Source organism: Theobroma cacao, chromosome 6 (assembly GCF_053813885.1).
Source record: "Theobroma cacao isolate CCN51 chromosome 6, ASM5381388v1, whole genome shotgun sequence".
Lineage (NCBI taxonomy): Eukaryota > Viridiplantae > Streptophyta > Magnoliopsida > Malvales > Malvaceae > Theobroma > Theobroma cacao.
In genome coordinates this window covers 28,031,451-28,059,404 of record NC_142644.1, presented here as the reverse complement: position 1 = coordinate 28,059,404, position 27,954 = coordinate 28,031,451, and the positions used below count along the sequence as shown (strand labels likewise).

The 27,954-nt window shown below is 34.6% G+C and overlaps 4 protein-coding genes across 5 annotated transcripts; 2 read left to right on the top strand and 2 right to left on the bottom strand.

The window, feature by feature from the left end:
• The first annotated feature begins 1,226 nt into the window (after window positions 1-1,226).
• On the top strand, window positions 1,227-6,898 carry LOC18596594 (subtilisin-like protease SBT5.6). The gene is made up of 9 exons (XM_007025180.3): window positions 1,227-1,384; window positions 1,458-1,650; window positions 1,748-1,942; window positions 2,135-2,252; window positions 4,530-5,091; window positions 5,190-5,287; window positions 5,412-5,769; window positions 5,889-6,102; window positions 6,202-6,898. The coding sequence occupies exons 1-9, from the start codon at window positions 1,313-1,315 to the stop codon at window positions 6,732-6,734; spliced, it is 2,343 nt and encodes a 780-aa protein (XP_007025242.3). The 5' UTR covers window positions 1,227-1,312; the 3' UTR covers window positions 6,735-6,898.
• A 387-nt stretch (window positions 6,899-7,285) lies between these two features.
• LOC18596593 (Pentatricopeptide repeat (PPR) superfamily protein) lies at window positions 7,286-9,749 on the bottom strand. Its single transcript, XM_007025179.3, has 6 exons — window positions 9,555-9,749; window positions 9,327-9,448; window positions 9,135-9,231; window positions 8,865-9,008; window positions 8,239-8,451; window positions 7,286-8,097 (listed from the first exon to the last, which is right to left on the bottom strand). Exons 1-6 carry the CDS (start codon window positions 9,612-9,614, stop codon window positions 7,903-7,905), a joined length of 831 nt encoding a protein of 276 aa, XP_007025241.1. The 5' UTR covers window positions 9,615-9,749; the 3' UTR covers window positions 7,286-7,902.
• Window positions 9,750-14,243: 4,494 nt separating this feature from the next.
• Window positions 14,244-15,009, top strand: LOC18596592 (protein S40-1-like). The gene has a single exon (XM_007025178.3). The coding sequence runs from the start codon at window positions 14,348-14,350 to the stop codon at window positions 14,777-14,779; it is 432 nt and encodes a 143-aa protein (XP_007025240.3). The 5' UTR covers window positions 14,244-14,347; the 3' UTR covers window positions 14,780-15,009.
• Window positions 15,010-20,532: 5,523 nt separating this feature from the next.
• Window positions 20,533-27,154, bottom strand: LOC18596590 (5'-3' exonuclease family protein). 2 transcript variants are annotated; one of them, XM_088807076.1, is made up of 15 exons: window positions 26,840-27,154; window positions 26,031-26,150; window positions 25,086-25,209; window positions 24,832-24,969; window positions 24,482-24,691; window positions 24,094-24,268; window positions 23,932-24,005; window positions 23,716-23,839; window positions 22,897-23,075; window positions 22,754-22,808; window positions 22,340-22,680; window positions 22,201-22,252; window positions 21,296-21,515; window positions 21,017-21,201; window positions 20,533-20,945 (listed from the first exon to the last, which is right to left on the bottom strand). In XM_088807076.1, exons 1-14 carry the CDS (start codon window positions 26,998-27,000, stop codon window positions 21,150-21,152), a joined length of 2,025 nt encoding a protein of 674 aa, XP_088663202.1. In that variant the 5' UTR covers window positions 27,001-27,154; the 3' UTR covers window positions 20,533-20,945; window positions 21,017-21,149. The 2 variants fall into 2 exon arrangements, with proteins under 2 accessions (XP_088663202.1, XP_088663203.1); XM_088807077.1 differs by having other exon boundaries at window positions 20,533-20,833.
• Window positions 27,155-27,954: the final 800 nt, after the last annotated feature.

The window sequence follows — 27,954 nt, the reverse complement described above, 5'->3', positions numbered from 1 at the left end:
TCATGCACCTAATATGTCAATTCATGTGGGATCAAAACTTGAAAGCCAGAGCTTGGCCAGAAAAAAAAAAAAAACGAAAGGGAGAGATTGCGATGTGCAAATTTTGCAAAGTAATTAAAAGGATAAATGAATTATAAGCCTATGGTTTGGGTTTTCTTATCCTAGTTCTTGTGATGAAGAGATTACGTTGATACCACCATGGTTTATCTCGTCATTTGAATATATATGAAACGGAATTGTTGTGATCTCTTTGGAGATTATGGATAAAATTTCATCCTAATACAAACATGACCCATTACAGGTTATGATAACCACGTTAATTAGCACTCAAAAAGCTGGAACCACCCTAAAGACACACCTATTAATCACCCTTTTTAATTAATTTAGCCTCAATGTTAGTTGAATTAAGACCTAGCTTACCCTCAATTTTCCAACTCTCTCCCATACGGAACCTAACTATATGAAATTATATATGCTGATTTTTATATAAATAAGTAGCTCAAATGAGTACATCACCTAAACCAAACAAAATCAATCTAAAAATACAAATATATATAATAAAAAAAATCTCAAACACCACTTACCTAACAACATTTAAAAGATATAACCACAAATAAATAAACACAGATATCATAATATTAAATATGAGTGTGTATATATATATATATATATGTATATATTTTATACTAGTATAATTAAACTAATTCAATTTATAATAATTTGTCAAAAATACATTTAGAATCATGTTCAAAAGCATTTTTTGACAAAATAAAAAACATATCAAATTATATTATATCCATAAATTGTTCTTTTATAAAAGCTTTTTTAATTATAAATAATTAAATAAATTTATTGTGTTTCTTAACTACCTTAAATCACTAAAATCAATAAATTACATATATTCATACAGGCGTTACGTAATAATTAATCATAATTGTTAATAGATTCCTTTCATATTCTGCATCCCAGATAAAATATCTGTGCATATTCATGAATTTAACTTGATTGATGTTTAAAATAATTAACATATATATGCATAATAATTCAGCACAGTGTTATAATTTTTTTTATTAAACGAAAAAATTATGTATTAATTAATGAATCAAATACTCTGATTCAATTATAATATATCTTTAAAAAATATTATAATAAATGCATAATATATTGATAATGCAATCGAAAAGAAAGTTTCTTAATTTACGATAGGAACCTTTCAACCATAAAACTCCATTTACCATTGGAGTTGGGACATCTTCAAACTTTTATCAAGTCGTAATCTCTTTGCATACTCTCTCTGCTTCAATCAGTAGACATGGAGACGATCTATCGGTTCTTTCTTCCCTTGATTTTCTTTCCTCTCTTGGCCTCATGTTTAGAGAAACAGGTATTTGCTTTCTCGTGACTTTTTTTTTTTGTCTTCTCTTCTTCCTTTCTTCTTTTCACATTTTGTCATGTAGGTGTATATAGTTCACTTCGGGGAACACAGTGGGGAGAAAGGATTGCATGAGATTGAAGAAACTCATCAATCATATTTGTATTCCGTGAAAGAAACGAAAGAAGATGCTCAATCTTCCCTTCTTTACAGCTACAAGCACAGCATCAATGGCTTTGCTGCAGTGCTCACCCCAGATGAAGCCTCCAAGCTCTCTGGTAATTAGCAATACATTACTTCCTCATTCCCCTTTTTTCTCTTTTCTTTCATGGGGATACTATATAATCCTTTTTCTTGTCTGTCTTTTGACCACAGAAATGGAAGAAGTTGTATCAGTGTTTCCTACACGCTCAAGAAACTACTCCCTGCAGACCACTAGGTCATGGGAATTTGTAGGGTTAAATGAGGAAGAGGGCCTATCATCAGGGCATGAATCCAATATGGGAAGAGAAGACTTGTTGGCTAAAGCTAGCTATGGCAAAGATGTCATTATTGGAGTATTGGATAGCGGTAAAAATTATAATCTATATTGAAATATATATATATATATAAATACAACATTATCTGATTTTCATGTGACTACCAGCTCATTATTGCTTCTGTAGTATTCACAGAAACTTGTCGCATACACAAATTGATTTTGGTTAATAGTATTATATATACCTTGGTATTTGATCATGGTTTGAATCTTTTCTGATTTAGGTGTGTGGCCAGAATCAGCGAGCTTCAGTGACGAAGGAATGGAACCCATCCCAGAGTCGAAATCATGGAAAGGAATCTGCCAAGAGGGAGTCGCTTTTAACTCATCCCACTGCAACAGGTGAATAAATTTCTCTCTTTCTTTGAGGATTTTCTCCTTTTAGTCTACCTACGACCAACTTTAATCATTTTTCACCAGAATTAATTTCCTTTTTTTTTTTTCACTTATGAGATCAAAGGTCAAAAAATGATCTATGTAGTAGAATGAGGGCCCTTTCTCTTTGGAATAATATAGTCAGTTGGGACCCATAAGCTCCTCTAGAAATCAAGGATGTTCTAATTTGCTTTAAATTATGTTCTCCTGTGGTCAGAAATTTGAGTCATTTTCCAACGATAAGACATTTTCTACTTTCCATAAGGCATTATTGGATGAAACTTATTCAAAAAAGGCATCGGAATCTTGCATTCCAACTTTGAAAAAAATAAAAAAGCTTTCAAAAGCTTGAATTAAGACACGTAAATTACGCCAAAACTATACTCATCAATCTTTTTTGAAAGATTTTTTTTTTTTTTTTGTTTCAGCATTGACCTTATAAGGGATCGTCAATCTTAATACCCTTGTCTCTTTAGAATAAAGTAATATGATCAAGGCCCCTTGATTCTCACTTACCTCATTATATAATATATTATATATCATTAAATTAATTACTACTATTATACAGTTAACTTATTGCAAAACAAAAGTAGGTAAATGGATTTTTTGGGGGGTTAATTTTGTTGAGTAATTCAGTATTTTGCAAGATAATCAATGGTGTATTATTGGAGGGCTCGCCTTCCGTTGGCAGCCTGCATGTGCCCTACAAAGGGTTTGTCGTCTCTAGATTTGTTCATTGGATGGTAACAATGTTGTTTTGTTAAAGAAATGGCATTGGTGAGCCCCAATACTGTGCTTGTCTATTTCACCCGAAACAGAGGTAGTTATCTGACTGGTGTTTATTGCTTTTGTATTCTTCCTTTTTCTTCCTCCAATCTTGTGAACTTCGATCATCCCAATGCTCCACACACTGTGGTCAGTCTCTTTTGTTTTGGTCTATGTACCTAGTCCCCCTCAGCCTGCCAGAAGGCCTTGGAAAGTGACCTGCACTGTCTTATTGCTTCATTTCAAGCATTTCCATCGGTATGTTTGTAAAACATCATGCCTTTTACAACTTTACTAGTCAGTCCTGTAACTGGCAGGCAGTAGATTTTTTCCTTCAACAATATCATAGTAGCATCTAGCTGTTGCCATTGTTAAAACTGCTCCATAACTAGTCTTGCAAAATCCCTGTTTTTGAAATTTGATAATATCATTAATATGCCTGTGGACATCAACCCACTAGGCCTGGGACGATTTTAGGCCTAAGAGTTTTGATGTGAAGCTCCTTTGCATAAAATCTTTCCCACAAAAATACAATGGTGACCAGCTCTGTTACACAAACGCAGAGCACAAGTCTGCTAAGCATTTCCAGGATTCCCCTTTTCTATTCAGAATACTAACAAGTTACAACATGTAACACACTAACTTTGCAAACCCAGGTCCCTAGCCAAACAAGTCAACCAAGCAAGCACATCAAACCACTTCATCAACACAGAAATGTCCCTTTCTCATTCAGTACAAGTCGAAATACAAAAGCAAAAAGAGAGGAAAGGAAGCATGGCCTTCATTCATTCAGACATTATCGTTCATAATTTCCTAGCTCAAAAATAGAACTCACCAGCCCTCATGGGTTCAAAAGCAGCCTCTGGTTCCGAGCCCCATTGACAACGATAATTCCAAGCCTCTCCGGCTCAATCAAGTAGGAATATAGACCTTGGGACCCCCTACTTCAGTGAACAATATCAGCCCCTGAGATAGCATCAGTCTTGCAAAATCTTGGGTAGTATTAGTTATTCTATACTCATGGATATAGATCTCAAAATATTTTATATCTAAATACTTTTACTTACTTTTAACAAAAATTAAAACAAAAAACTTTACAATTTTAATTATAAATTAAAAAAGATAATATTTTAAATTTAAAATTAAATAAAATTTAAAAATGTTAATGTTTAAATTATTACATTGTTAATATTTTAAATTTGAATGAAAATTGAAATTAAAACATAAAAAATGCAAACAGAAATAAAATAAAAAATATATTAATATTTTAATAATAAATTACTAAATTATTAAAATTTTAATAAAAATAAAAATTAAAAGATTAAAAAAATAAATTTATTTAAATTATAGTAAAAGGTAATTTTTGTCTTTTAATATAAATTTTACTAAATTATATAAAGGGTTTTTTCATGTTCTATAAACCAACTAAATAGTAAATATTTTATTTTATTCTTGTCTGTATTCCATTTTATTACACAGGAAGATAATTGGAGCCAGATACTACGTGAAGGGTTTTGAGCACGAGAAAGGTACAGTAAATGCGACGGAAGACTACCTCTCACCACGAGACATGGACGGCCACGGGAGCCACACGGCGTCCACCGCTGCTGGCCGACAAGTCCCCGACGTTGCTGCCCTTGGTGGGCTGGCAAGAGGCACAGCGTCCGGAGGGGCTCCTTTGGCCCGACTCGCCATATACAAGGTCTGCTGGGCGATACCTAACCAATCAAAAGCCGATGGAAACTTATGTATGTTTGAAGATATACTTGCAGGCATTGATGACGCCATAGCTGATGGTGTTGACATAATTAGCATCTCCATTGGAACCAGTGATCCTGTGCCTTACGAAGAGGATTACCTTGCAGTCGGTGCATTGCATGCTGCGAAGCGCAACATCCTTGTGGTTTGTAGTGCTGGGAACAACGGTCCTGCCCCTGGAACATTGTCTAACCCGGCGCCTTGGCTGATGACGGTTGGTGCTAGCAGCTTGGACCGGGCATTTTTGGCACCTGTCATGCTAGGGAATGGTCGGGAAATTATGGTAAGATACAATCAGATATGTTATAGTAAGGATTTGTTTTTATACTTTCGATTGGAGGTTCTAATTTCTTCTTTTTGTTGCATGATTTAATCTTTTAGGGACAAACTGTTGCACCAGACAAGTTGGAAAATGAGATGTACCCATTAGTTTACGCAGGAGATGCAGTGTTCCCTGATGTGCCTCAAAACTCTACAGGGTAAGGATATTTTTCCCTCCATTTGATAGTGTTAATTGGAGTATAATTTATGATAAAGGCAGAATTAATTCGCTTCGGTTTCACAATCTTATCTAATTTTTGAATAAATCGGATGTTATTTTAGGCAATGCCTTCCTGGTTCCCTTAACCCTGATATGGTCAAAGGGAAGATTGTGGTGTGCATGAGAGGTGCCGGACGGAGATTAGATAAAGGCTTAGAAGTGAAAAGAGCTGGTGGTGTCGGTCTCATCTTAGGCAACGCAGAGGCCAATGGAAATAGACTATCATGTGACCCCCATTTTCTTCCTGCATCTGCTGTGAGTTACAATGATGCGACTAAGATTCTTGAATACATCAGGTCTACAGAGAATCCGATGGCAACCATCAGTCCAGCCCAGACAGTAATGCATTATAAACCTGCACCCTTCATGGCTGGATTCACCAGTCAGGGTCCAAATGTGATTGATCTCAATATTCTCAAGGTAATTTGTGAATCTAAGTTAATTTATCGAATGATGTCATATTTTTAAATTTACGACTTATAAGAAATTTCTTTGTCTGTATACTATCTTCTAACTTGTCTTCTGGTTTTCTCTGATAGCCTGATATCACGGCTCCAGGAATTCAGATTTTGGCAGCATGGAGTGAAGCATCATCTCCCACAAAGTTGGAATATGATCACAGAATAGTGAAATATAACTTTGATTCAGGAACTTCCATGGCTTGCCCTCATGTTTCTGGTGCAGCTGCACTTCTCAAAGCCATACACCCCGATTGGAGCGTTGCTGCTATAAGATCTGCTCTGATGACCACAGGTAAGAAATACTTAAGGATCCATTTATGGCTCCTGAATAGTTATAGCCTTGTAATTTCTAGACCTTTATTTTCTAAAACATCACATTTCTATGTCACAGCCCGGATAACAAACAACTTAGATCAGCTAATTAGAGATGAAGTTGGCAATACCGCAACTCCCTTCCAATATGGAGCCGGCCATTTCCAGCCTATTAAGGCAGCAGATCCAGGTCTCATATACGATGCCTCGTATGATGATTACCTTCTCTATCTCTGCAGCCTTGGCCTAAACAAGTTGGACTCTACATTTAAGTGCCCTGAAGATCCACCTTCACCGGTCAACCTCAATTATCCATCGTTTGCAATTCCCAACCTTAATGGCACTGTCACTATTACGAGGACAGTCACAAATGTTGGTTCCAGCAACAGTAAATACTATTTTTCAGTCAAACCACCACCCGGAGTCCATGTGAAGGCCTCACCAAGTATTTTGTTCTTCGACCATATAGGCCAGAAGCAGAGCTTCAGCATAACAGTATCCCCTAAAGATTTTGGTCCCATAGCGAAGAGGTCTGCGTATGGGTTTGGTTTTTACACTTGGACTGATGGATTCTATCGTGTAAGAAGTCCCATGGCAGTGTATTTACCATAATTATAGGCTCTTCGTTTTTATGGGGCAAAGAATTAGTAGAAAACTGTGCTCAAGGAAACTACTAGTATAGGATTTGTTTTAGCAATTGTATAAAGTAACTCTATTCTTTCACTAAATTTCCCCATATTCATATGACTATAACCAAGACTTGCTCCATTTTCTCACTCTTGCGTCAACTTCAAATGTTATCTTCAACTTCGAGATAACATTTCTGCAATTGATGTTTTTTTGTACCGGTTGTCTGCACTTGACTAAGAAGGGTTTGAATTGTGAGCCTTCTCAAATCTGTTATTTGCATACAACGTTTACCACGAGAATAAAATCATTTCACTGAGCAATCTTCCTCATACCCCAGAATATGCACTTACTCAGATCGTTAATTGTCAAAACTATATACTCATGGCACTCTAGAAGCAAGAAATATCGTTTCAAGTACATGCAACGTTCTAAATAATGCAAAAATCCTAAAAGCTGGTGAGAGAACCCCGCTTATGGCTCACAACGATGAACCACCAGAATCCCCACATATGAAAGCACATAATGAATGCAGATACTCCAAACAATCATTTACTGAAATTGAAAATTATTAAACCACCATTGTCGACCACTACAACACTGCCTTAGCAGCCATTACAATCGTCATTCAACATCTGGTAGTCAGCCATCCTACAACTTTGTGATGACTACTACCTCACAGTCACAGGCATTCACAGAAATTAACTGATTACCCCAAAATTCAAAGTAGAAACATTCTCTTCTACAAGAATTATATTTGTTGCAGCTTTATGAGTTTTAAAATCATTTGAACCACTGATGAGTATAAAACTATGTTTTAAATTAACAGCGAAAATTATTTTGGCCTCCCTTCCCTTCCCCCCTCTTCTTTGTTTTTTTCTTTGCTTTTAACCCCTGCATACATACCCCAGACAACTGAAGAACAGGCCCCCAACCTCTATGCTTAAGTGGTAGGCACAACCCACCAGAAATGATGTAAATATTTAAATAACATTCAAGGGTGAGCTCCTTATCATGGGGAAAGCGCATACGTAGATGGCTTGTTGCTACACCCATGAATTCATATTCCTAATTGGCAAGGCCCAGTGCAATAGATATAGGCATCATATCATGTCATTGAATGCTAAGAGAGCTCCATTCAATAGATCGAACATCAATCTTCATCTGATTCATATCTTGTCACTCTGACGCGCTCACCATTAAAGTGAATGTACTTCCATTTACTCAGGTATCTTCTAAGAACCAACTTCTGCTTGTCTTCTTGGCCAAGTTTCTGAAAGGCACGGGCCACTTTCCTGACTGTGTTTTCATCTGGTCTTACACACAACTCCTCCATGTCTGCAAAAACCTACAAATAGAAAACTAAAACCTCAGAACTAAAGCATGTTTAGCTTCATTTATTATATAAAATTCTCAAAAATAGAATAGGAGAGTAAAATAAAAACTGCAGAACCATTTTGCATGATATGTGAATTGGTGGATCACATACCTCAATTATCTTATCTTGCATGTTATGATGATCATATAAAGAGATCATCCTAGAAAACAATCGCTTTGAGATAGAACGGGTGTGTATATGCAAAATCATGTTCCATAAGGATTCAGCCTCATCTACTCTCTTATCCATATCAAATGCCAGTAGAAGGGTGTCATATGTTCCCATTGTTGCCCCTTGGCCTTTGCTCAACATCCACTTTGCCACCTGAGCATCACCAAGTCTGTAAAATCCAATTTAGCCCCACACAAATACTTATGCAACTAAGCCAGCAATCACAACTTAAATTATAGGATTCATTCTGTATAAACATTGGTTAAACAGGTTGAATCAGCAGAAGCACACCAACTAATTATTCCATGAATCTTTCTGCATAAGGTATAACTTTCTTTTGCATAACCCATTCCAGAAGATCTAAAATCAATAATGATGATACATGGCTATGTTAATATATACACACTGAAATAAAATTGAAAAATATCTATATCGCAGGCTTACACATATTGAACTTGAACCAGCAAAACAAAGAAGGTATCCAAAAATAACAATATATAAGCTTCCCTACATCAATGGTACCACTTCAGAGCCCTTAAATACAGAATGCAAGAATACGAACATACTTGAATTACACGCAGCCATTGGCTCCTCTTCCTCAAAATTCGTAAAGCCTTAGCTGCTGCAATCAATGGGAACTCAGTCTCCCAAGCTGTCCATTTATCCAATGCTCCATAAACAGCCTCTTTCTCATTGGGAAGTTGAGAAATCTGCCCATTGAAACAAATCCAAAAACAACCACCAAACAGAAACAAGGTGCATAATTTTCTCTTCGAGTACTACATAATAAAGTGGAACAAAGCTCAGTAAAGTGACAACGATGAAAGTAAACTTACAATTCTAACAAGATTGAGAGCCTTTTGTCCTGAGCCAGCTGAATCTCTTTTCTTCCACAAGTGATGCTCATTCTTTCCCACCTTCTTCACTGGTTTCCTATACACTCAAATGATTTATGACTTTAGGCATCTAACTTAACATTGGCATTCGATATTTTGATAAATTGATATCAAATTTTAAACGACACCCACTTCTCAACAGCCTCTGAAATGCCCAGTGATTGTTCACCCAACTTTTGGGAACACTTTACGTAGGAAATTCTGCAAATTGAAAACCCAGAATCCAATAAAAAAGCCACTTCATTTCTTCGAACCTGTAAAACGAAAAATAGCAACTTTTTTCAATTAGAAACACTGGGTAAAAATAAAGTGGCAAACGGGAAAAACCAATAATTCCTTGGAACTCTCAATTATATTAACCTTGTTTTCGGCCCATGGAGAGAACGGATAACTTATTGAATGAACGCAACTAAAAGCCATGGATGCCTTTCCTCTTCATTAAAGAACCCACTTTGCGTTTTTGGCTTTGAACCAATTAAACTATCAAGTTTCAGTCTTTCAGACAGAACCGAGACAGGAACAGAGATGGAGGATTTCCCTTTTTTTTTTTTTTTTCTAAAGAATAATACTAATTGGGTTGGGCCTTCTGCTTGAGAAGTAGTGAAAGTTGGGCTGATGAATTTCCATAAAAAAACAAATTCAATATCTTTTTTCATTTTTTTTCCTCTTGGCCATCAAATAAGACATTTTTTTAGTTATTTGCGCACAAGTAATCTTCCAATCTATTCATATTTTATATGTAAAAACACTTTTCATCATTTTTTTTGAAATAATTTTTAATATTTATTACCTTTAGTCAACATTAAAAGTCTATTCTTAAAACAAGATGGAGGTAGACTTATATTATTTTTTTTCGAGAAAAATGAAAAATTTTATTGTCTAACCAAACTAGGGTAACATACACCAGTTACATCATAAAATAATAAATCTCTAACTCTAATTAGAGGAGAATTAAAAGCTTGAAAATTATTAGAAATCTTTAAACTTTCTTTGGCCATAAAATCTACAACTCTATTTCCCTCTCAGAATATATGACAAATTCGAACTTCCTATCATCTCTTGAGAAAATTGTGAATGCCTTGGATCAAACCTGAATCGAAGCATGGATGAGTATTCTAAGAAGCATTACTTGGACCACTAGCTTGCTATCCACTTGAAGAACAATCTTCCTAAACCCCAAGTCTCATGCATAGTTTAGACCTTGTTATACCCCCAAAGCTCCACTCGATATGCAATGCATTTTCGCAAACGCATGGCATATCCACCTCTTTAATGACCAAGGGAGTCTCTAAGTTCCCCACCTACTGTTGATTATTCGGAAAAAGCTCGACAAGCACCATCAATGGTAGGAGAAATCCAATCGGCTTCAGGGGCCCTCCAACTAATAAGCACTTCTTCTTTGAATATGCTTGAATCTCTTCTATTATCAACATTTATTGATCATTCTTCTTGGCTGGTAACAACTAAAGTATAAATTAGACTCAGTGGCCTTTCAACATTAATTGATTTATTCTCAAAAATATATAAATTTCTCCCCTTTCAGAGAAACCAGCAAGTTACTCCAAAAATCGTTGCTCATGAAGACCAATTGGATAAAATCTTAGTTTTGCCTAAGTTAACCAAGAACCAATCTAAATTTTAAAGACCAAAATAGGAATTATACTCATTTAGCGATAGCAACTTCCACCACAACAAGGTTGCAATCGGACAATTGCGGAAAGTATAGAGAATGAACTCTTCCTCCGACTCACATTGTTTGTATAAACATTATGTAGAAAGATATCTTCAAAACTTTCTCTTGGTTATAGATTTATATTATTTTAATATATATACATATACACACACACAAATATATTTGAAGTACAACTTTATTTAACACTTTTTATCAATTAAATTACACAAACAAATTGAATAACCATATGTTATTTAGAATAACCTTCATATATATTTTTTTTCTATTGGTCAAATGAAAATCATTAGCCTTCCCTCCAATACCTTATGAAATCTTCATTTACGTGTTTAACTAAAACTCTAAAACAAAAGAATAATCTCATCTGTGACAAGTTTTCCCTTCCTTAACAAACCACTTAAAAATACAAAAATCAATGTACTGTTTGATAAGCAAGGAATAACTAAGTACAAGATAAAACCCAAACTTCTTCCAACCTTAACTTTCTAAAACCTTATCCTCCTTTGCCTTCTTTTTGTTAAATTTGACTCGTGAATCGTGATGTTTGTGGCCACTATGTCTCAACCACAATCTATCAAAAATACAACTGTTTCAAAATTTAAGAAAAGATTGACTTTTTTTTTTTTAATTTTAAAAGTTTCATTTTAAACAAGTAACTTCAAATTGATTTAAATTCAAAATACCAAATGGAACTTAATGTCGTGACACAAGCTCTCACGAACTCAAGAATTGAACCGCAAATGAAATTGAAATCAACATCATAAACTTCCATGTAATACCAAAAAAAAAAAAATCTATCAAGCATTGGCAAGAGTTGTAAAACAACAAAGGAAGAGAGCGACCTTTGAAAATCTATGGGTTAGGGTCATTTTCTTTAAAAAGAGAAACATGTACGTCAAGTACCCAAGTTAAGGCCAACCAGCACTATAGATGTTGCTTTCCGATTGGACCACCTGATCCCTAAATTTCAATTTGTTTGCTTGCTCTAATTAAGGCTGTTTATCCCCAATTCCGTAATGAAATTTATGAGGCTTCCTACTCTCTCAACTCTCCTATTCCTCCCTACTCTATTGCTTAAGTATTTTCATACCAACATTCTTTTGACAAAAAAGAGAAAGGGATAGAAAGTTAGAACATTATGGTTAGGTTTTTAATGACTCTTATAGCTCTTCTCTCTTTGAGTTAAAACCTTTCCAAATGATATTTGTGAAATTATTGCGTTTATGCTAAAAGAAATAATAAGTTAATATATATTTCTCTATTTATAATAAACAGACACGTAATAAACAATAAATATTTCCCATTAAAAGCAAAAGTCTCGATGAACCTCTTTATCATTAGAATAATTTCTTTTTTTTTTTTTTTGAAATTGATGTGCTTTTGTTTACTTCTTGAACATCAACATTCCAGGCATTGTTATCTCCTGTAGAACTGAGTTCTCTTCACCCAATAATTAGCAACAAAATAATCTCTTTTTTATTTTTTTTCTTACCACAATGACTTGTAGGAAAACAAATGTTGACGACGTGGCACCTAAGCGGACAGAAAAATGAGATTCCCCACCCGCTTCTCATGTTTGTTCGAAGCCGCAGTTGACGTCATTCGCTAGGTGGCTATATCTAACTGGCTTGTCTTATTCGAAATCATTCGCAGGGAATAGATTAGGTGGACCTCACCCGCGTGGGGGCCACCCCTCTCCCTCTCAGTCTTATGCGGAGCATGAGCCGTAGGATACGCCGATCTGGTGGATTTATAGATTTAATCGTACGCCCGTTCAGGTTTTCAGCCAATCATTGGTGTGAATGTTAATTGCTCATTTAGCATTTCTAGGCTCGGTTCCGCCAAGCCACTTCCCCCTTCGGCTCGGCTTCTTCAGCCACATTGACCCTTTGTTTTTTGTCCCAAAGAAAATAATTTTGGGGAATTTATTAAAACCAGTTGTGTGTTTCGTCTTCTTGTTAGCAAAGCAATGATCTGTACATTTGTTTATATATAATTATTATTAATCCTTCTAATTGTAATATTCATATTTTTTTAGTACTAAGTAAATTAATAAAGAATAAATTGCACATGAAGGGAATTGACTTAGACTTGGTATTTTCCTTTTAAAAAAATTATATTATTTTTTTGCATTTAATTTCACATAATTACTAACCTTTAATGAAAATGTAAGTATTGTTACGAAGAAAATACACTGCAAAAAAATCTCTAATACTTGCATTGAATATCATTTCATCATCATGAAAACAAGTAAAGAAAATTGGATTTTGTTGCTTCATGATTAGGAGAGTATGTTGACACAATTACAAAAGGAGACTTTTCTTTGCCATATAAATGTTTAGTCAAGGTGACACCATTTTTCTCAAGTGTAGCCATGTAGGGAAGGAATCTCTTCCCTTAATCACGAAATATGACCATCAAAATTTAGCAGTCCTTACACATCTCCAAGTTCCAATTAACATTAGTCCAGGGTCCCAAAGGCAGAATGCAGGACCACAAACCAAACATAGTACAGACTTTTGAGAACTCTAAGGAAATTAATTACCCCTTTCTTTCAATTATAACTAAAGCACTCGAAACCTATGGAAAAAAGGTTAAATTTTGAAATCAAAAGCAAACCCAAATATCTTGTTTTCAGAAGTTCCAATATTGAATCCAAAGGAATAGGAAAAGCATATAATTAATCATATATTGTGTGGGTAAAATAAGACAAAAAATAAATAAATAAAAAGGCCAAGCCAAGTTAGTCAAGTCAAGAAATTAGCTGAAGAAGCTACACAAAGTGGAAGCCGTGAGCCACAAGAAAGGCAAGAGATCAGAGAAGCCTTGTTTTAGGCAGCCGACTACATAACTTATACAATGAGAAAAACATAGGCACAAGCACAAGCTAGACATAGAATCGCATCATCAACCAAATATACGAAAAGGGAAAACGTTAAATTGTGTATTATTTATTATCCTCTATTGCATTAAAATAAACAAAATAAAATTGTTTTTAACATTTGATTTGTCTATCAATTCTACCATTATAAATCTAGTTTAGCATAACGATTAAATTAATCATTTTTTTATTATAATAAAAATTTTTAATATATTTATATTTTTTAATATTTTAATTCTATCAAATTCAACTATTAGGATCGAATAAGAATATAAAAATAATAATAATTAAATAATTTGAGCAAAAAATTAAAAACTTGGAAGAGAAATAGACATGTAAAAATAAGTTTATTATGTATATAGGAAAGCGGGGACCGCACTCAACGCCATTTAGATGACGCCATCTGTTCTCAAACACCAACACACAAAAACAATCAATGGTGTACTCACTACGACTTAGATTCTGTCCTATAAATTCCCTTTCGTTTCCCTTCAATTCCCCCTCACTGTTCCATTCCCCTTGAGAGACAGCTTGCCTCTGGGCCTTCGTTCTACAATCTAATCCGACTCCCCGTTTTTGTCCATGGCGGAGGAAGAATTCCAAGAGTCCGAGGTTATCTTTTCCGACAACAGCAACCACTACAGCACTCATGACGAGGATGATGACGGGTGCTTGGATTACCGAGGATTCTCCAAAAACGACCGTGTTCCAGCACGTAACAGTAACAACAAGTCCAAGAGAAACACCAAGAAGAAGAAGATAGCCAGTTCGCTTCCTGTTAATATTCCGCGGCATTGTCACGGTACTGTTTTCCATTGTGGTGAAGCCGATGATTTCGAGGAAGAGCAAGACGACGAAGGGGAAATAGTGCCGCCCCATGTGATATTAGGGAGGAGAATTGCTGGGAAAATGGCGTTTTCGGTTTGTACTGGCAATGGAAGGACGCTTAAAGGAAGGGATTTGAGTCAAGTCCGGAATTCAATTCTTAGAATGACAGGATTTTTGGAAGCATAAACATGGTCCAATCCATTTTCTTTCTTCTTTTCACTTCTTTTGGCCTCCATTTCAGAATTCAGAAATGAAATGTGAAAAAATTGCTTTCCTTTGCTATTGTCTAGGCTCTTTTTTTTTGGGGGAAAGTACCTTGGGATTCTCAATTACTCATTGTAACCGAAAAAAAAAAAGAAAAAAAATGGCAATTATCTACAGTAACACATAATTGTTGATGAGTTTCAAACTTTCAACGTATCTCTTTGCTTAAACTTTTTGGTTTCTACTTAAATATTAGTTTCCGTGTAATGAATCAATTTCTTAGCTTGGAGGTTTTGTTTTAATGAACATGCTGCAAAATTCCTGCTTGGTTCGGTCCTGTGTGGCTATTACGATATTTGGGGGGTTAGGCAGCTGCGGCACCGCTCCCAAAAGAAGAAGAAGAAAAAAAAAACAGTGTCGGAGTCTCTCTCTTGACATTGAACATAGCCCCAACAGGAACAGCTGGGTTTTGTGATTGAGAAAGAGAGAGAGACAAACACTTTTGCCAGACTTAAAAACAGAGATGATATCCAGGTTCATGCCTCACGGGTTTAATGCGAAAAAACCGATATTTTCTTACAGTTTCTAGCTTCCCATCGGAAGGAAGGAAGGCAGGCAGGCTACCTGTTTTTGACAAATCTACAGCCTTTGTTAGAAGACTGTATTGTCCTTTGTTGGCGAGAGATGCAAACCAGTAAATTTTAGTATATCCTTTAGGGGCTTACTTTAATATATAGGATATAGGCTCTTTTTAGGATGATATAGGCACAATAATTTGGGCATGTGGAATTTAATTATTCCTTATTAGACAAGATACGAATAGTTGCTAATTATTAGTACTATTATTTTTTTTCCCCTTTTAATTTATTGCAATGAAAAACATGAGAAGGAGGGCATTAGCCAGAGTCAAGTAACTCCTTTTAAGGATCTTCCAAAAAACTGTGTGAATACCGGAATTTTGGGATCGATCAAACTTTATTCGCCCTTTGCAGCAATTGTGGGTAGGGGGCCGGTTTTAGATGAAGTAGTTCTCTTTATTGCATTCATGAGGAATAAAGATGTCCTTACCATTGTTTTGCTGTAAAGTGGAAAATTGTAGAAAGGTTCAAGTTTCGAGAGTTTGATGAGTTACAAAATTAGGTGCTTTTCCCCTTACCCACATCCATGCATATTCAGCAGAAGAGGTTATCATTACATGTCAACAAAGGGGAGAAGATTGTTTCTTTTTCTTTTATTTTATTTTTTGTAAAATGAATCTCTTTTGAAACCCTGTGATTACATATTAATTAATGACTTGTTCACACAGTTCATTAAACCAAAACGTTTCTCTTTTATAATTACTGTTCATGCACATGTTCAACTTGTCTAACTATTTCTAACCTTACGGCAAATATTCGTCCTTGGTACTTTAGTTATATTAAAGAAAGCTTTGTTACCTAATAACAATGCTTCTCCTATTGTTAATTTCTCCCTCCGAAAACCAAGCTTACGTTATCTTCAATAGAATGGTTATTCAATACAGCTCAAATTTTGTACACATGTGGAGTTTGTTCAGCTCGGTGCATTATGAGCACATAACTGTGGGGGTGCCATTGTTTTTTTGGTAATCTTCCTTTTCAAATACCAAAAGCTCCCAAGCAAAGCCTCTTTCTAATTATACCCAAAAAGAATTGGGCATCGGGAAAATTGCCTGTGTTGGTTAAGATTGTCTAACGAGTTTAGGTAAATGGATATGACACCCCACATTGCATGCACATGCAATTGGTATGCAAAGTAAAATTAAAGCTTTTGTTTCCCTTGATAATCGAGTAATATTCTCTTAAGATAGCATGACAACAGCCAGATGCGGAGCCCATAAGGTAGTCTGAGGTGGCGGCCGTTACCTTTCAATTTTTATTTTTTTTATTATTAAAAATATAAAATTTTATATATAATATTATTATTTTTATGATTATCCTTTAATCATTTTCCATTCAAAATCCTAAATTCACTAACATCATTATACAAAATCAAAATGAGTGAAAAATCCTGTTCTATCTACTCTTCCTATGTGCTTGGCCAGGAAACAGCCAGCTAAAATTAAAAGGGGATTTTTTATATATGCCTCAAGTTAAAGACTGATCTAATATATTTTAATTTAATGATGAGAATTCAGGGTGCCCTGTATATTCCATAAATATAAAAATATTTGTATCTTAGTTTACCAAAACAAGAAAAAGTTAAGCTAAGTTTGATTTATTCCAGGTGTTTATATTTGCTTGCTGGTTTGGAGATACTAACGCGTCACGAATCTAAATTAGATTGCAATAAATATAGGAAGTAACAAGGTTTTCAACAGGAAATCAGATTGGCCGTGTATACCAATTCAAATCCTTAATATTTTTGGGGCCTTTTGTAATTAAAAGATGAGATAAATCTAAACTGAAAAACATGCTAAAAATTAAAATAGCATGGATTCCAATATCCCCATGTACAATAAGCATACATACACATTATTTTCCAAAATATTTAAATATTTATAGCTCAAAAGATAAAATCCCAATATGCTCATATGATATTAGATAAGCAACACATGCGTGTTTGTTGGGCAAAAAGTAAAAAGTTTTGAGATTGGGCATATGCTTTCTTCTTCCATATAACTTATTAACAATATATATATATATATATATACACATTGATTATATGATCTCACTCTTCATTATATATTAAGATTTGGAGTTGTAATCTTCTTAGCTTCTTCACTTCAATGTCAATTTTCCATGAAAAGAAAATAGAATAGTATCAAGTTAAATCCATAAATAAATTACTTTTTGACGTATAACTTACTTTTTTTTTTATGAATAATTCATAAATATATTAGTATTATCAATTATATATTTTTAAAAATTTGACTATTAACATTGGCGATTATGTTTTCAAGGACGGATTTCTTGTAAAGTTTTTTGTCAAAAAACCGTTAAAAAATCAAATTTTTTTATGATTTTAATTAAAATCATTCTGTAAGTAAAATTCAATTATCATAAAACATTGAAAATTCCACATTATAAGCATGCTCCCTAACCATGAGACCTAATAATGTTTATTGCATATAATTAACTTGCTTAGGTTTTTTTTTTCTTTTTCCTTTTGAAGTACTAACATCATTATTATGTTACATATTTGCATATCATCCTCTGTCTAATTCTTTGTCACAAATCTGGATGACAACTAAATTAGTGGGATCGCTTTCCGATCCCACGTGCTAACAATTGTGGCTAAAAATAAATCAAACTTTTATATAGCAAATCATATATGGTTTTGATTAAAATATATAAAATTCTAAAGTCAATAATTAAATTGTGGATTGGGATAGAAATTGACAACGAAGCCACGTGTGGTGCACGAGGTTCTCGTGAATTCTCCAGTGCAACGTGTCAGGACAGTGATGAATTTGTCAGAAAAGAATGAGCCAAACATATTGTGAGATCATCACACGGGTGACGTGGACCACATCACAGCCGTAGATTCTTTGGAACTCTAAAGAAAGATTGTGATCCTTGATTAATGTTTTAATTTATTTTAATAAGATGAACATAATTAAAAATCATTCATTGATTCTCTGGGGTGTCGGTTTGCTTTGTCCAAAGGAACACGAGGTTAGGCCATGGTGGGACGAGAAAACGAAATCATCCAGTCAATTAGTAGAAAAACGTTAAATAATTACTTAAGACTCTTTCTCTGCTCAAATTAAATAATGTGGGGCTAAAAGTGTGTGGCTGTTGGGATGCAAAAAATGGATTTGTTTTGCAAAGCACTTAAATATTCAAAGTTGTCAAATCCAATTCCATAGGAACTGAAATTGAAATTGAAAATTCTTATAAAATTACAAGTTTTTGAAGAAGGGTTTTTGTTAATTAGTACTTTTTTTTTATCATATTAGATAACATTTTTTAATATATTAAAATTTATTATATTTAATATAAAAATATTATTAAAAAACTCTTCAAATAGAGTTGTTAACGATAAGGTACTTTGTAATTTATTTGAATTCTATAATTATTGAATTATTTTTTAAAATTTTTATTGGAATTTGAACTTTAATGCATTATTAATTGTATAAAAAAAATTAATAATATATTCACAATATCTTTATAACTACTCGAACCCATTTAATAATTTTGTAATTATTGATGGTTGCTTCAACCCATTTATAAATATTAGAGTCTCAATGGTTATCTGCTCGATGGAAGACCCTCATCATTTTCAACAATTACTATACAATCAGTTGAGTGTTGCACTATGGGGTAGCAAATTCTAAAGCAAAAAGCTAAAGAATCCATTTGTAAAACAATTCCCATTGAAACATGTTCATTTGAATTTCAATGCAAAGAAAAAAAGACAAAGGGAGTATTCGTATGGATTCCCATTTCACATTGAAACAACTTCCAATTCTTCCAGAAAGCCAAAGAAGACTTAGCCAAGGTAGGAGGAGGAAGATGCTTTTTCAATTCCACAAGAATAATAAATCTTGGGGCTAATATGCCTATATTCGTAGCAGTCGTTTTCAGAAACGTTGCTTTCACCCTAAAGAAAGCAAAAGAAATATATAGATAAGCCCAATGATTTCATATGGTCAACTAAATTAGGATAAAGATAATTGACATAAAACCGAGAGAGATACGTGTTGCAAAGACTTCCTTGTTGTTTGGGTTACTGAATCTAATTGGAGTGCACCGGAGGAAGCATTTCGATATACTTTAACGTGAAGGTTTTGATTAGGACATGATACACGAAGATGTCCAACTGGGGAAAGAGGGTTTTAGAGGCCCTGTTGTAACCAAACTACCAACCTTATCCTTTTTGGTTTGGTGAAGGATGGTTGAAATGTTTTTAAATTCAGTAAATGTTTGATTCTAAATCAAACTGATGATAAAGAGACTAGGATCCTGATTCTGGAGGAAAACTATTGCTCATGACACATGCATGCAAAATATTCCTCCCCTTGATTACTTGGCTTTGGTTTTGAACAAGCAAAAATTGATGAGTCTCAATTCTGTTTGAGGGTCGAAAATCGATTAAAATATTTTAATTTATGTTTAGTGCTGCGGATTATTTACCCCTGGTTTACCTTGCTTCCGAACTCTGCTAATTGACACCAAAACTGCAAACCCGGTCTTCCTGATTTTTGGTACATAAGCAGCATATGATCATTAACACGAGAATAAGATGATCAAAGTCTAAATGGTGAGATTACTGAAATGAATCTCTGCCATGTCAGAGCTTATGTAATGTGGACCCAAGTTTCGGTTCACCTTTACCTTGCCTGCTCTGATTGTCATTACCTTCATGTTAAAGTAGCTGCCTGCCTACTTGTGGCAGCTCATTGCCCCTTTATCAAAACTGGAAGTTAACGCCTGCCTCTCGTCAGCCCCCTGCACTAATCACGTTATCATGGACCAACATGAAGATTCAATCACACGAAATTTCTTTAGAAACTCACAAGCATCCATAATTTTCTGGATATTATAGCTCATTATGATGAGTTTAATGAAAAGAATCTCTCTAAAAATCCTTGGGGTAAAGAAAGAGGCAGCAGAATAAGTAGTTCCAAGATAATAATTGCAAGACCAAAAAGCAACATTTTGTAGCATAGGAGAGAGAGAGAGAGAGAGAGAGGGGGGGAGGAAGGGATCAGATGGTGGCCTGGTTACATAATTACATCAAACACAGCTCCTTTGGGGAGAAAAAGAAATCACTTGCCATGGTAAGCCTCGAGATCGAACCAGATAATGTTATTTTCATGATTAAAAGCCACTACAACCCTTCATAATCTTTCCTATAGTATGTCAACAACAATCAATGCATACAAAATCATTGATCTTTCAGCATCTGCAGTACAAAGCATCCTATAAACAAAATATGTTGTTCATATTGCCCCCTCAAAAATATTCTAGATTCAGATATTAGACCACAGATTTTTTTAACCCATAATGCAAGTTTAATGAACAATAACAATTACAAAACCAATGTTGTTGGCAGTTTCTTCAATCAGGAGCTCTGTATAAATGAAGAAAAAATAGTACACTCTTAACATCTTTTCTTAAAAAGACAGTACATGTGCTGGCTGCAATTCAATTAAAGTCCTCAGCAGTCCAAAATCATGGGCCTCCTGAGACCAGAATTTCTAAAAATTAAAGCCATTTCAAAGAAAACAAGAATGAAGGTGAGAGTGTCACTTACAATCTCAACAGATGAATGGACTTCAGAGCATCAACAGCCATGGAAACAGAAGATGTGAATGCTGAGCGCACAACAAGTTCTGTACTTCTAAAAATTACCAAACTCAAAATCTGTGTGATGCTAATGTGGCCTTCTAGTTTTTTGGTACATAAGCAAATTGGCTGAGATCCACAGATGCAGATGACCTTCAATAGATAGAAACCAAGTTGTAACTGATGAATGCTAGGAATATATCCTTTAAGTGCAATTAACTACAGGATAGAGCTTAAGCCTATTTACCTATTGGTACATGTGTTCCGAGCATCTTTCAGAGGGGCTCGAAGACCGCTAGCACGCGAACCAGGTGATGAAAATCTAAATGATGATATTACCGAAACAAATCTTTCCATTGATTTCTCCGCTATGTCAGAGTAACGGCCCAAATGTGAAATGTTAGATCCAAACTTTGCCTCTCCAGCTTTTGTGTCCATAAATGTTTCAAGTTTAGGGTTGCAATGACCTACAAATAAATAAATAACAGTAAAAGCTCTTATCTTTTGCACTAAAATTGGACCATTACAGGAATATAAATCAGTACTAAGCAAGACTAGTTTAGTTTACCAATCATGGTGAACATGGCATATGAATGTTCAATATCCTTAATTCTGTATTGATGGGTAAACTCATGAACCTTAGTATATGGATGCCATTCCAAGTCCAGAAACCAACCATTTTAGAGGGGAAGCTGAAGGGATAAAATGACAGTAAATGCACACAATCCAACTTGACCATTATATTTGACTGCAATCTTATTTAGCATTATTATTGGTGAAGCACAAACCTAACAGCAGCAATATACTCAAGCAATATGAATCTATGTTTCCAACTTTAGCGCAATGGTATGATAAATAAGCTTCCAAAGCAAACACAATGAGAAATGAAATGACATAAAAATTAGACTGAAAACTAAGAGTATGATGGAAAAGGGAGGAAATGAATGGATAATATTAGATAAAATAAGCATCAATTCTAATGAAAAATGAGCATGCTGGTCTATTGATTAATAGTTTTAAAGTCATTAAAGTTGTTTTAAGCATCAATCCATTAGTCAGATTCACTGTGACAAAAGGATCACCACATCAACTGGCAAACCAACGTTCAAGAAAATATGTAGTTCATTAAGATCCTTTCTGATTAATGCTTACCATTATCATCACGGGATGCACCCATGTAGATTTGCTTGGGATTCACATTTTCCTGAGAAAGCTAAATAATTTTAGACAGATACAAGAAAATGGTAGTTTGAATTATAAAACCAGGAAGATGAGAAGTGAAAGGACTGACTGTTTCAACACATTCTAGTGAGGAGTTCTTCCTTTTTAAAGTCATTCCCTTAAAATAGGTATTTCCATAACCATCAGGATTGCCACTCTCAGGCAAGTCATTGGCAATACCATCCTTGCTACAAAATTTTCCTTGTTTATCTTCCAGATCATTCTCGTTATGTTGCTTATTCTGAAAGTAACGACTTTTTATGATGACCTTTCTGCTCTCTGTTATTGTTTTGCTTTTCACTGCATCTAGGACAATACTACAATCATGCTCCTTGTGCGAAGCTGGAGAAGGTCCATGTATTGACTGGTTGGATTCTAGTGGCAATGCATGGTCAGGGCTTCTCATCTCATCTAAATTCATGAATGCACAAAGTAAGCATTAACTCATGATAGAATTATAAATCTGTCAAGCATATATCCTTACCAGGGCTTGGAGACTCTGAATACTCAGGAAGCTTGGAATTAAAACCATTTTCTGCCTGCAGAAATTGAGGCAGAAAGCATAAGAAAATTGACAACTATTTAAATGAAATAAAATTTGTTGTAACTCTCGCTGGCATCACTTACTGAGTTGTTAGTATTTGCAGAGTCAGGTGAAGGCAACAACAAGGTATCAATTTCACAAGAAGAATCCTCCACAATAATGTGTTCCTTAGGACTGATAGAAGAATCAGCAACCAGAGTTGAATGCTTAGGTGATACCCGAGGGGCCCTGAAGGTTCTTTTTGCTTCAAGAGATGCAAAGCCTTTAGGTGCTAAGGAATGACAATAAATAAAGACAAAGAAGAAAGAATGAATACAGAATCCACCCTGATGAAATAAATGGCTAGAAAGGCAATCAGGTGTAACTATTAAGTTATTACTTTATATGATTATTTGGCTTTGGCACTGTCATACACTTTAAAAAGTCATTGGATCCTCTATCATTTTTGTCCCAAACTCTCAATGCTATCCAGCCTTCTACCACACCCTTTTCTGTCATAATGGCACTTGCTTTTCCCTAGACCCTGCTATTTGTAATCCTTTTGGAAGAATCGAATAGATTTCTTCAAACATGGAAAGTGAGCAAATAAACACATAGTAAGGAGGACAACAGAAAGTTTGTCAAATTTGCTAGAAAATAGACACACAGGGGAAAAGGTCATATAAGCAGAGTGTAACACAGAAAAAGAAACTGTCTAATTTTCCTCACAGATTATTAAAATGCCTGAGGAGGAATTCCTCCACCCCGAAAGATGACCCACTTGAGCATTTTTTTAAAGTGTAAAACAACCTAGATTGCTTCATGATAACTGTGAAATGCTTATTCTATCTCAATAATGTAATTATTTTTTTCCTACAATATGCCATAAATCAAAGCAAAGAGAAATTAGCATCAGTGGATACAGAAATAGTTTGTCAGGAGATTCTTCTGCACAGGCAAATCTAGCTTTTTCCTTTCACTCTCTGGTTTAAAACTTTTGAGGTGTAAATTTCTGTCAAGCACTAGCTGAGAACTATAGCTCACACCCTGTTAAAGAAGACCAAGGATTCAAGAATAAATGCTATTAGCGGGAATGATGAAAGCAACATATAGAACTAAACAGTAGACAGAGCAATTACTTGAAATGGCATTTGCGTAAATGGATCAAGATCACCTCTTGCTATGCCTTGAGCTATATGTTGGGGTATCGATGTATTCCAAATTAAGGTTTATCAAATGTTTGTCAATAAAGGCAGCAATCAAAAATATTTTCACTTATTGAACAATTTCTTCAGGATATGGGCCTAAAAAGTCCAAATCATCACCAATGTTGTCAGATATGTCAGATAAATGTACAACATCTTCAATGATTGGATCATAGACTCGTTGGTGCTGAAAGGTAAATATTGCTTTCTTGAATGATTCTTCATAAAGAGGGGGAATGGAAACAGAGCTGTACCTTAGGTGCTTAATCACCTGAAAAAAACAATCAGATCATCACTAAGTGTATAACAGAACTTATTCAAACAATTGACAGAGACATGAAGAATTAGTATAAGCAAAATATGCATGACTCGCTTAAAAGAATTGCAAGCCTTTACCATCATTTTCCCTTGTAAAAAACAGCTTTCTTTGGTTTATGTTGTTAAAGATATTCAATCTATACTAAGCATTCATGATGGCCCTCACCTTGTCATAGCTTTTGAACTTTTTCATAAGTGCATGGGCCCTTTTTAGGCCCATTCCTGACAGTGACTGCAAATAGTCACAACCACTCAGAATGCACATCTCAAGCAGCATCTGTTTAGTGAATCCAGCAAAGCTTAGCTCCTTGTTCTGCTGTAGCATGGAAGACTTAAACTCAACACCTTGCCCAAACTTGTCCATTTTAAAGATAACCTGCAATAGATAAAGGATTGTAACACTTTAGATTCATAATAGTGAAACTAAAAAATGCAGAAAATCAAGTAACTTTTCCTTGTAAGCATGAGAGATATTGTAGTATGAAGTTCAGAATAATCAATAGATACACAACTCACTCTAGGACAGCCAAAGGGTATAAGATCAGAGTCCTCAGTGATAACTGCATCAACCTGCTTGCTGACAGCCAAGAAAGTCATTTGCGCATCAGCCTCATAGGGAGCCACAACAAAACATACATTCTCCTGCTTCAGGACCTTCCACAGACAACCATGTCAACAGAGAAAGCAAAAACAGTATAATATAAAAAGGAGTCTTTAAAGATTGATTCCTTCTAGAAAATTTAAGATCTCTTTCACAATACATTTCTTACCACAATTAGTTCATGTGCAGTTGAAGGTGAAATGTCAACTGCCTTTTGGTAGCACTCATAAGCGGCAGCAGAATTTCCATATGACTCATGCTCAATGGCTCGTGCAAGATTTTCCTTCCTAGCCCTGCAGTTATGAGACATGAAAAATTTCTATAGTCCACACTACTCACTCGAAGATCAGACCAATTCAATGTAGAGTCCATGTATATTGTGTAAAACTAGCCCCCTGACACCTAAACTAGAGAGAGAGAGAGAAACAAGAGGGGGGGGGGGGGGGGGGGGGGTTCACAATAGAGCACAAACAAAAGGCAGGTTGAGTTTGTGCAATAGATATAAGGTTGGCTGATATGAAGGGGAAGTGCTGTGAACCAATCACAGCACCTTAGTGAATTCCTTACATGAAGCAATATGATGAAAAATCACAATAGAGCACAAACAAAAGGCAGGTTGAGTTTGTACATTCTTAAATAGACATAAGGTTGGCTGGTATGAAGGGGAAGTGCTGTGAACCAATCACAACACCTTAGTGAATTCCTTACATGACGCAATATGATGAAAAACATAGATTCTCTCAAAGAGGTTTCAAGTAACAGTGCCTCTCCAAATCCTGGTCACAGGCTTATATCACAACAATGGAGTCACTGTGACCCAAAATTTTTGCTCTATCAGAACAAGAATGATCAGTAAAAATAATTTATGAACCTGATGAATACAGAAGCAGAGCTTTATGCACACCAAAGTACATCAAATGTAAGTTAAATATATAAATCTTGATCCCTATAATGGATAGGCAGCTAGCAAAAGAGGACAATGCCATGTAAATTAGGACTACAACTTCTTAAATAGTTTACCTATTTTCTTAGTTGAATAGCAAGGCAAGATCAATTCATATTTATATTAAATCCAAATCAAATTTAGCATTTTTAAAAAAGATATTTAACATACCTAGCACGCTTGTTCTCTTGTTCAATCTTCATTGGTAGAAGGCCCCCATCAAAGACAAGAACAGGTTTAACACCATAATGTCGCAGCAAATTTACCCTATGCATGCAATACTCAATGTGCCTATAGGATCACAAATTAATGCACCCATGTTAGAATGAATAAAAGCAGAGGAATAAATCTTTCCTTCATCCGTGTGTTCTTTCTTCATTCATCATTTTTGTTTTTTTTGAAAAGCTTCTTCATTCATCATTAAACAAGGTGAAACTAAAATATGGATGGTTTGATTTGCCATTAAATGGGAACTTAATAAAACACTCAAAAAGTATGCTTTTCCAATAAATAAACCCCTTCATAAATACACTTTATTATGCCCATTGATTATTTGGAAAATATACAATCTTTTACCAGACCATAAATTCCAGAAAACCCATTTCTCTTTTACTGTTAAACTTCCCTAAATTACGAAATATAAACTAAAATCATCAGCAAAGAAATTACTCCACAATAACCCATTTTAGCAATAGAAGAAAAATAAAGAATATATAAAGAGGCATGCTTTTGATCATTTTAAAGAAAACCCATCACCCAAATAACACAAATTGATAAAATTTCAATACTTTTCACCTGAATGAGGCAAACCTAAAGAAAAAGAGGGCAACTTCTTCAGGCCAGCAGCATCATTGAAATAATACACATTACCTTATTTCATCCAAAACCTGGAAATCCCCAACGAAACAACCCACAAACAGATATTCACTGGCTGTGCCTGTGCATTTATAAGGTATAAAGAAAGAGAGGCAGAGAGGGACCTGGAGGTGGGTAATCCTTTGCAGAGCTCAGTACTGCAAGACAAGGCTCCTTTGTGGAGCCAAGAATAGGTATCAATGGCCACACTACAGCCCTCAAGATCCTTGATATGGATTGGTACCATTATTGATTTCAATAGAGGCAAAAGCCCTTGTATCCCCATTCCTTTTCTTCTCCCTGAATCAGCTTGGATTTCGGGGGCTAGAATTTGTAACAGTACAGAGTGAAGACTGAAGACCAGCGCCTTAATCTTGCTCTCTGAACATCGTATTTTCAGAGAAACGAGAAAGATTGGAGGTTCCGATGTTGCAGAAGAAACTATTAATGGCCCAAATTTTTGGGCGGGAAGAATTGGTGGGATGATTTGATGGGTCCCATTTCCGTGGGTCCAACAAACCCAAAGGTACACTTATTTTACCGGACGATTAGTCAAACAGTCCGGCGTACTACTAAGATGTAAACTTATTTTACTGGACCCATAGTCTTTTAGGAAATTTATGAATTATTTTAAAAAATTTTAATAAATTCTTATTTTTTATTAAAAATTTAAACAAAGTGTTGTATTCAACCCATTATAATTAAATATTAATTAAATGTTTTTAATGAAAATTATATTTATTATTTTATATTCAAATAGTATTGATAGAAAAGTGAAATTATTACATTAACACGTAATCCTATTACACATTACTATTCATTAAGATATATCATTATATTACGTAATATAAAAATAATAAATGTTAATTTAAAGTGGAAAAATAATTAATTAATCATTAATAATAAAATTTTTTGAGATCAAAATAAAAAATAAAAGCTTATGCAAAAACAATAAAAAAATTAATTGAATTTTTTTAAAATAATTTAAATTTTTTTGTAGAAATTATGTCTTTATTTAACAATATTTATTTAATTTTTATATTTCGTCCATTATTATACTATATCATAGACACTGGAAAATGGTTATAATTTTGAAAATCAGATTTTTGTTTTCTTATTACTTTAATTCCTTGCATAAAACATTTAAATACCAAAAAAACAAAAATGAAAAGAACTTAGCATAAGATTGTTTATTTTTTGTGTATAACAAATACATACTAATATATAGTATATGAAAGAT

Bases quoted from the DNA above. Each gene is read 5' to 3' on its own strand.
- LOC18596594 (XM_007025180.3), top strand. From the start codon at position 1,313: ATGGAGACGATCTATCGGTTCTTTCTTCCCTTGATTTTCTTTCCTCTC. The intron at 1,943-2,134 runs GTAAAAATTATA...TTTCTGATTTAG, and splicing joins TATTGGAGTATTGGATAGCG to GTGTGTGGCCAGAATCAGCG. The intron at 5,092-5,189 runs GTAAGATACAAT...TTAATCTTTTAG, and splicing joins GGAATGGTCGGGAAATTATG to GGACAAACTGTTGCACCAGA.
- LOC18596593 (XM_007025179.3), bottom strand. From the start codon at position 9,614: ATGGCTTTTAGTTGCGTTCATTCAATAAGTTATCCGTTCTCTCCATGG. The intron at 9,232-9,326 runs GTGGGTGTCGTT...TTGAGTGTATAG, and splicing joins ATTTCAGAGGCTGTTGAGAA to GAAACCAGTGAAGAAGGTGG. The intron at 8,452-8,864 runs GTATGTTCGTAT...GGTGATGCTCAG, and splicing joins AATGGCTGCGTGTAATTCAA to GTGGCAAAGTGGATGTTGAG.
- LOC18596592 (XM_007025178.3), top strand. From the start codon at position 14,348: ATGGCGGAGGAAGAATTCCAAGAGTCCGAGGTTATCTTTTCCGACAAC.
- LOC18596590 (XM_088807076.1), bottom strand. From the start codon at position 27,000: ATGGGGATACAAGGGCTTTTGCCTCTATTGAAATCAATAATGGTACCA. The intron at 24,269-24,481 runs GTGAGGGCCATC...TGTTTTTTTCAG, and splicing joins AGTTCAAAAGCTATGACAAG to GTGATTAAGCACCTAAGGTA. The intron at 22,681-22,753 runs GTAAGGATATAT...TCATGAATTTAG, and splicing joins TTCAGAGTCTCCAAGCCCTG to ATGAGATGAGAAGCCCTGAC.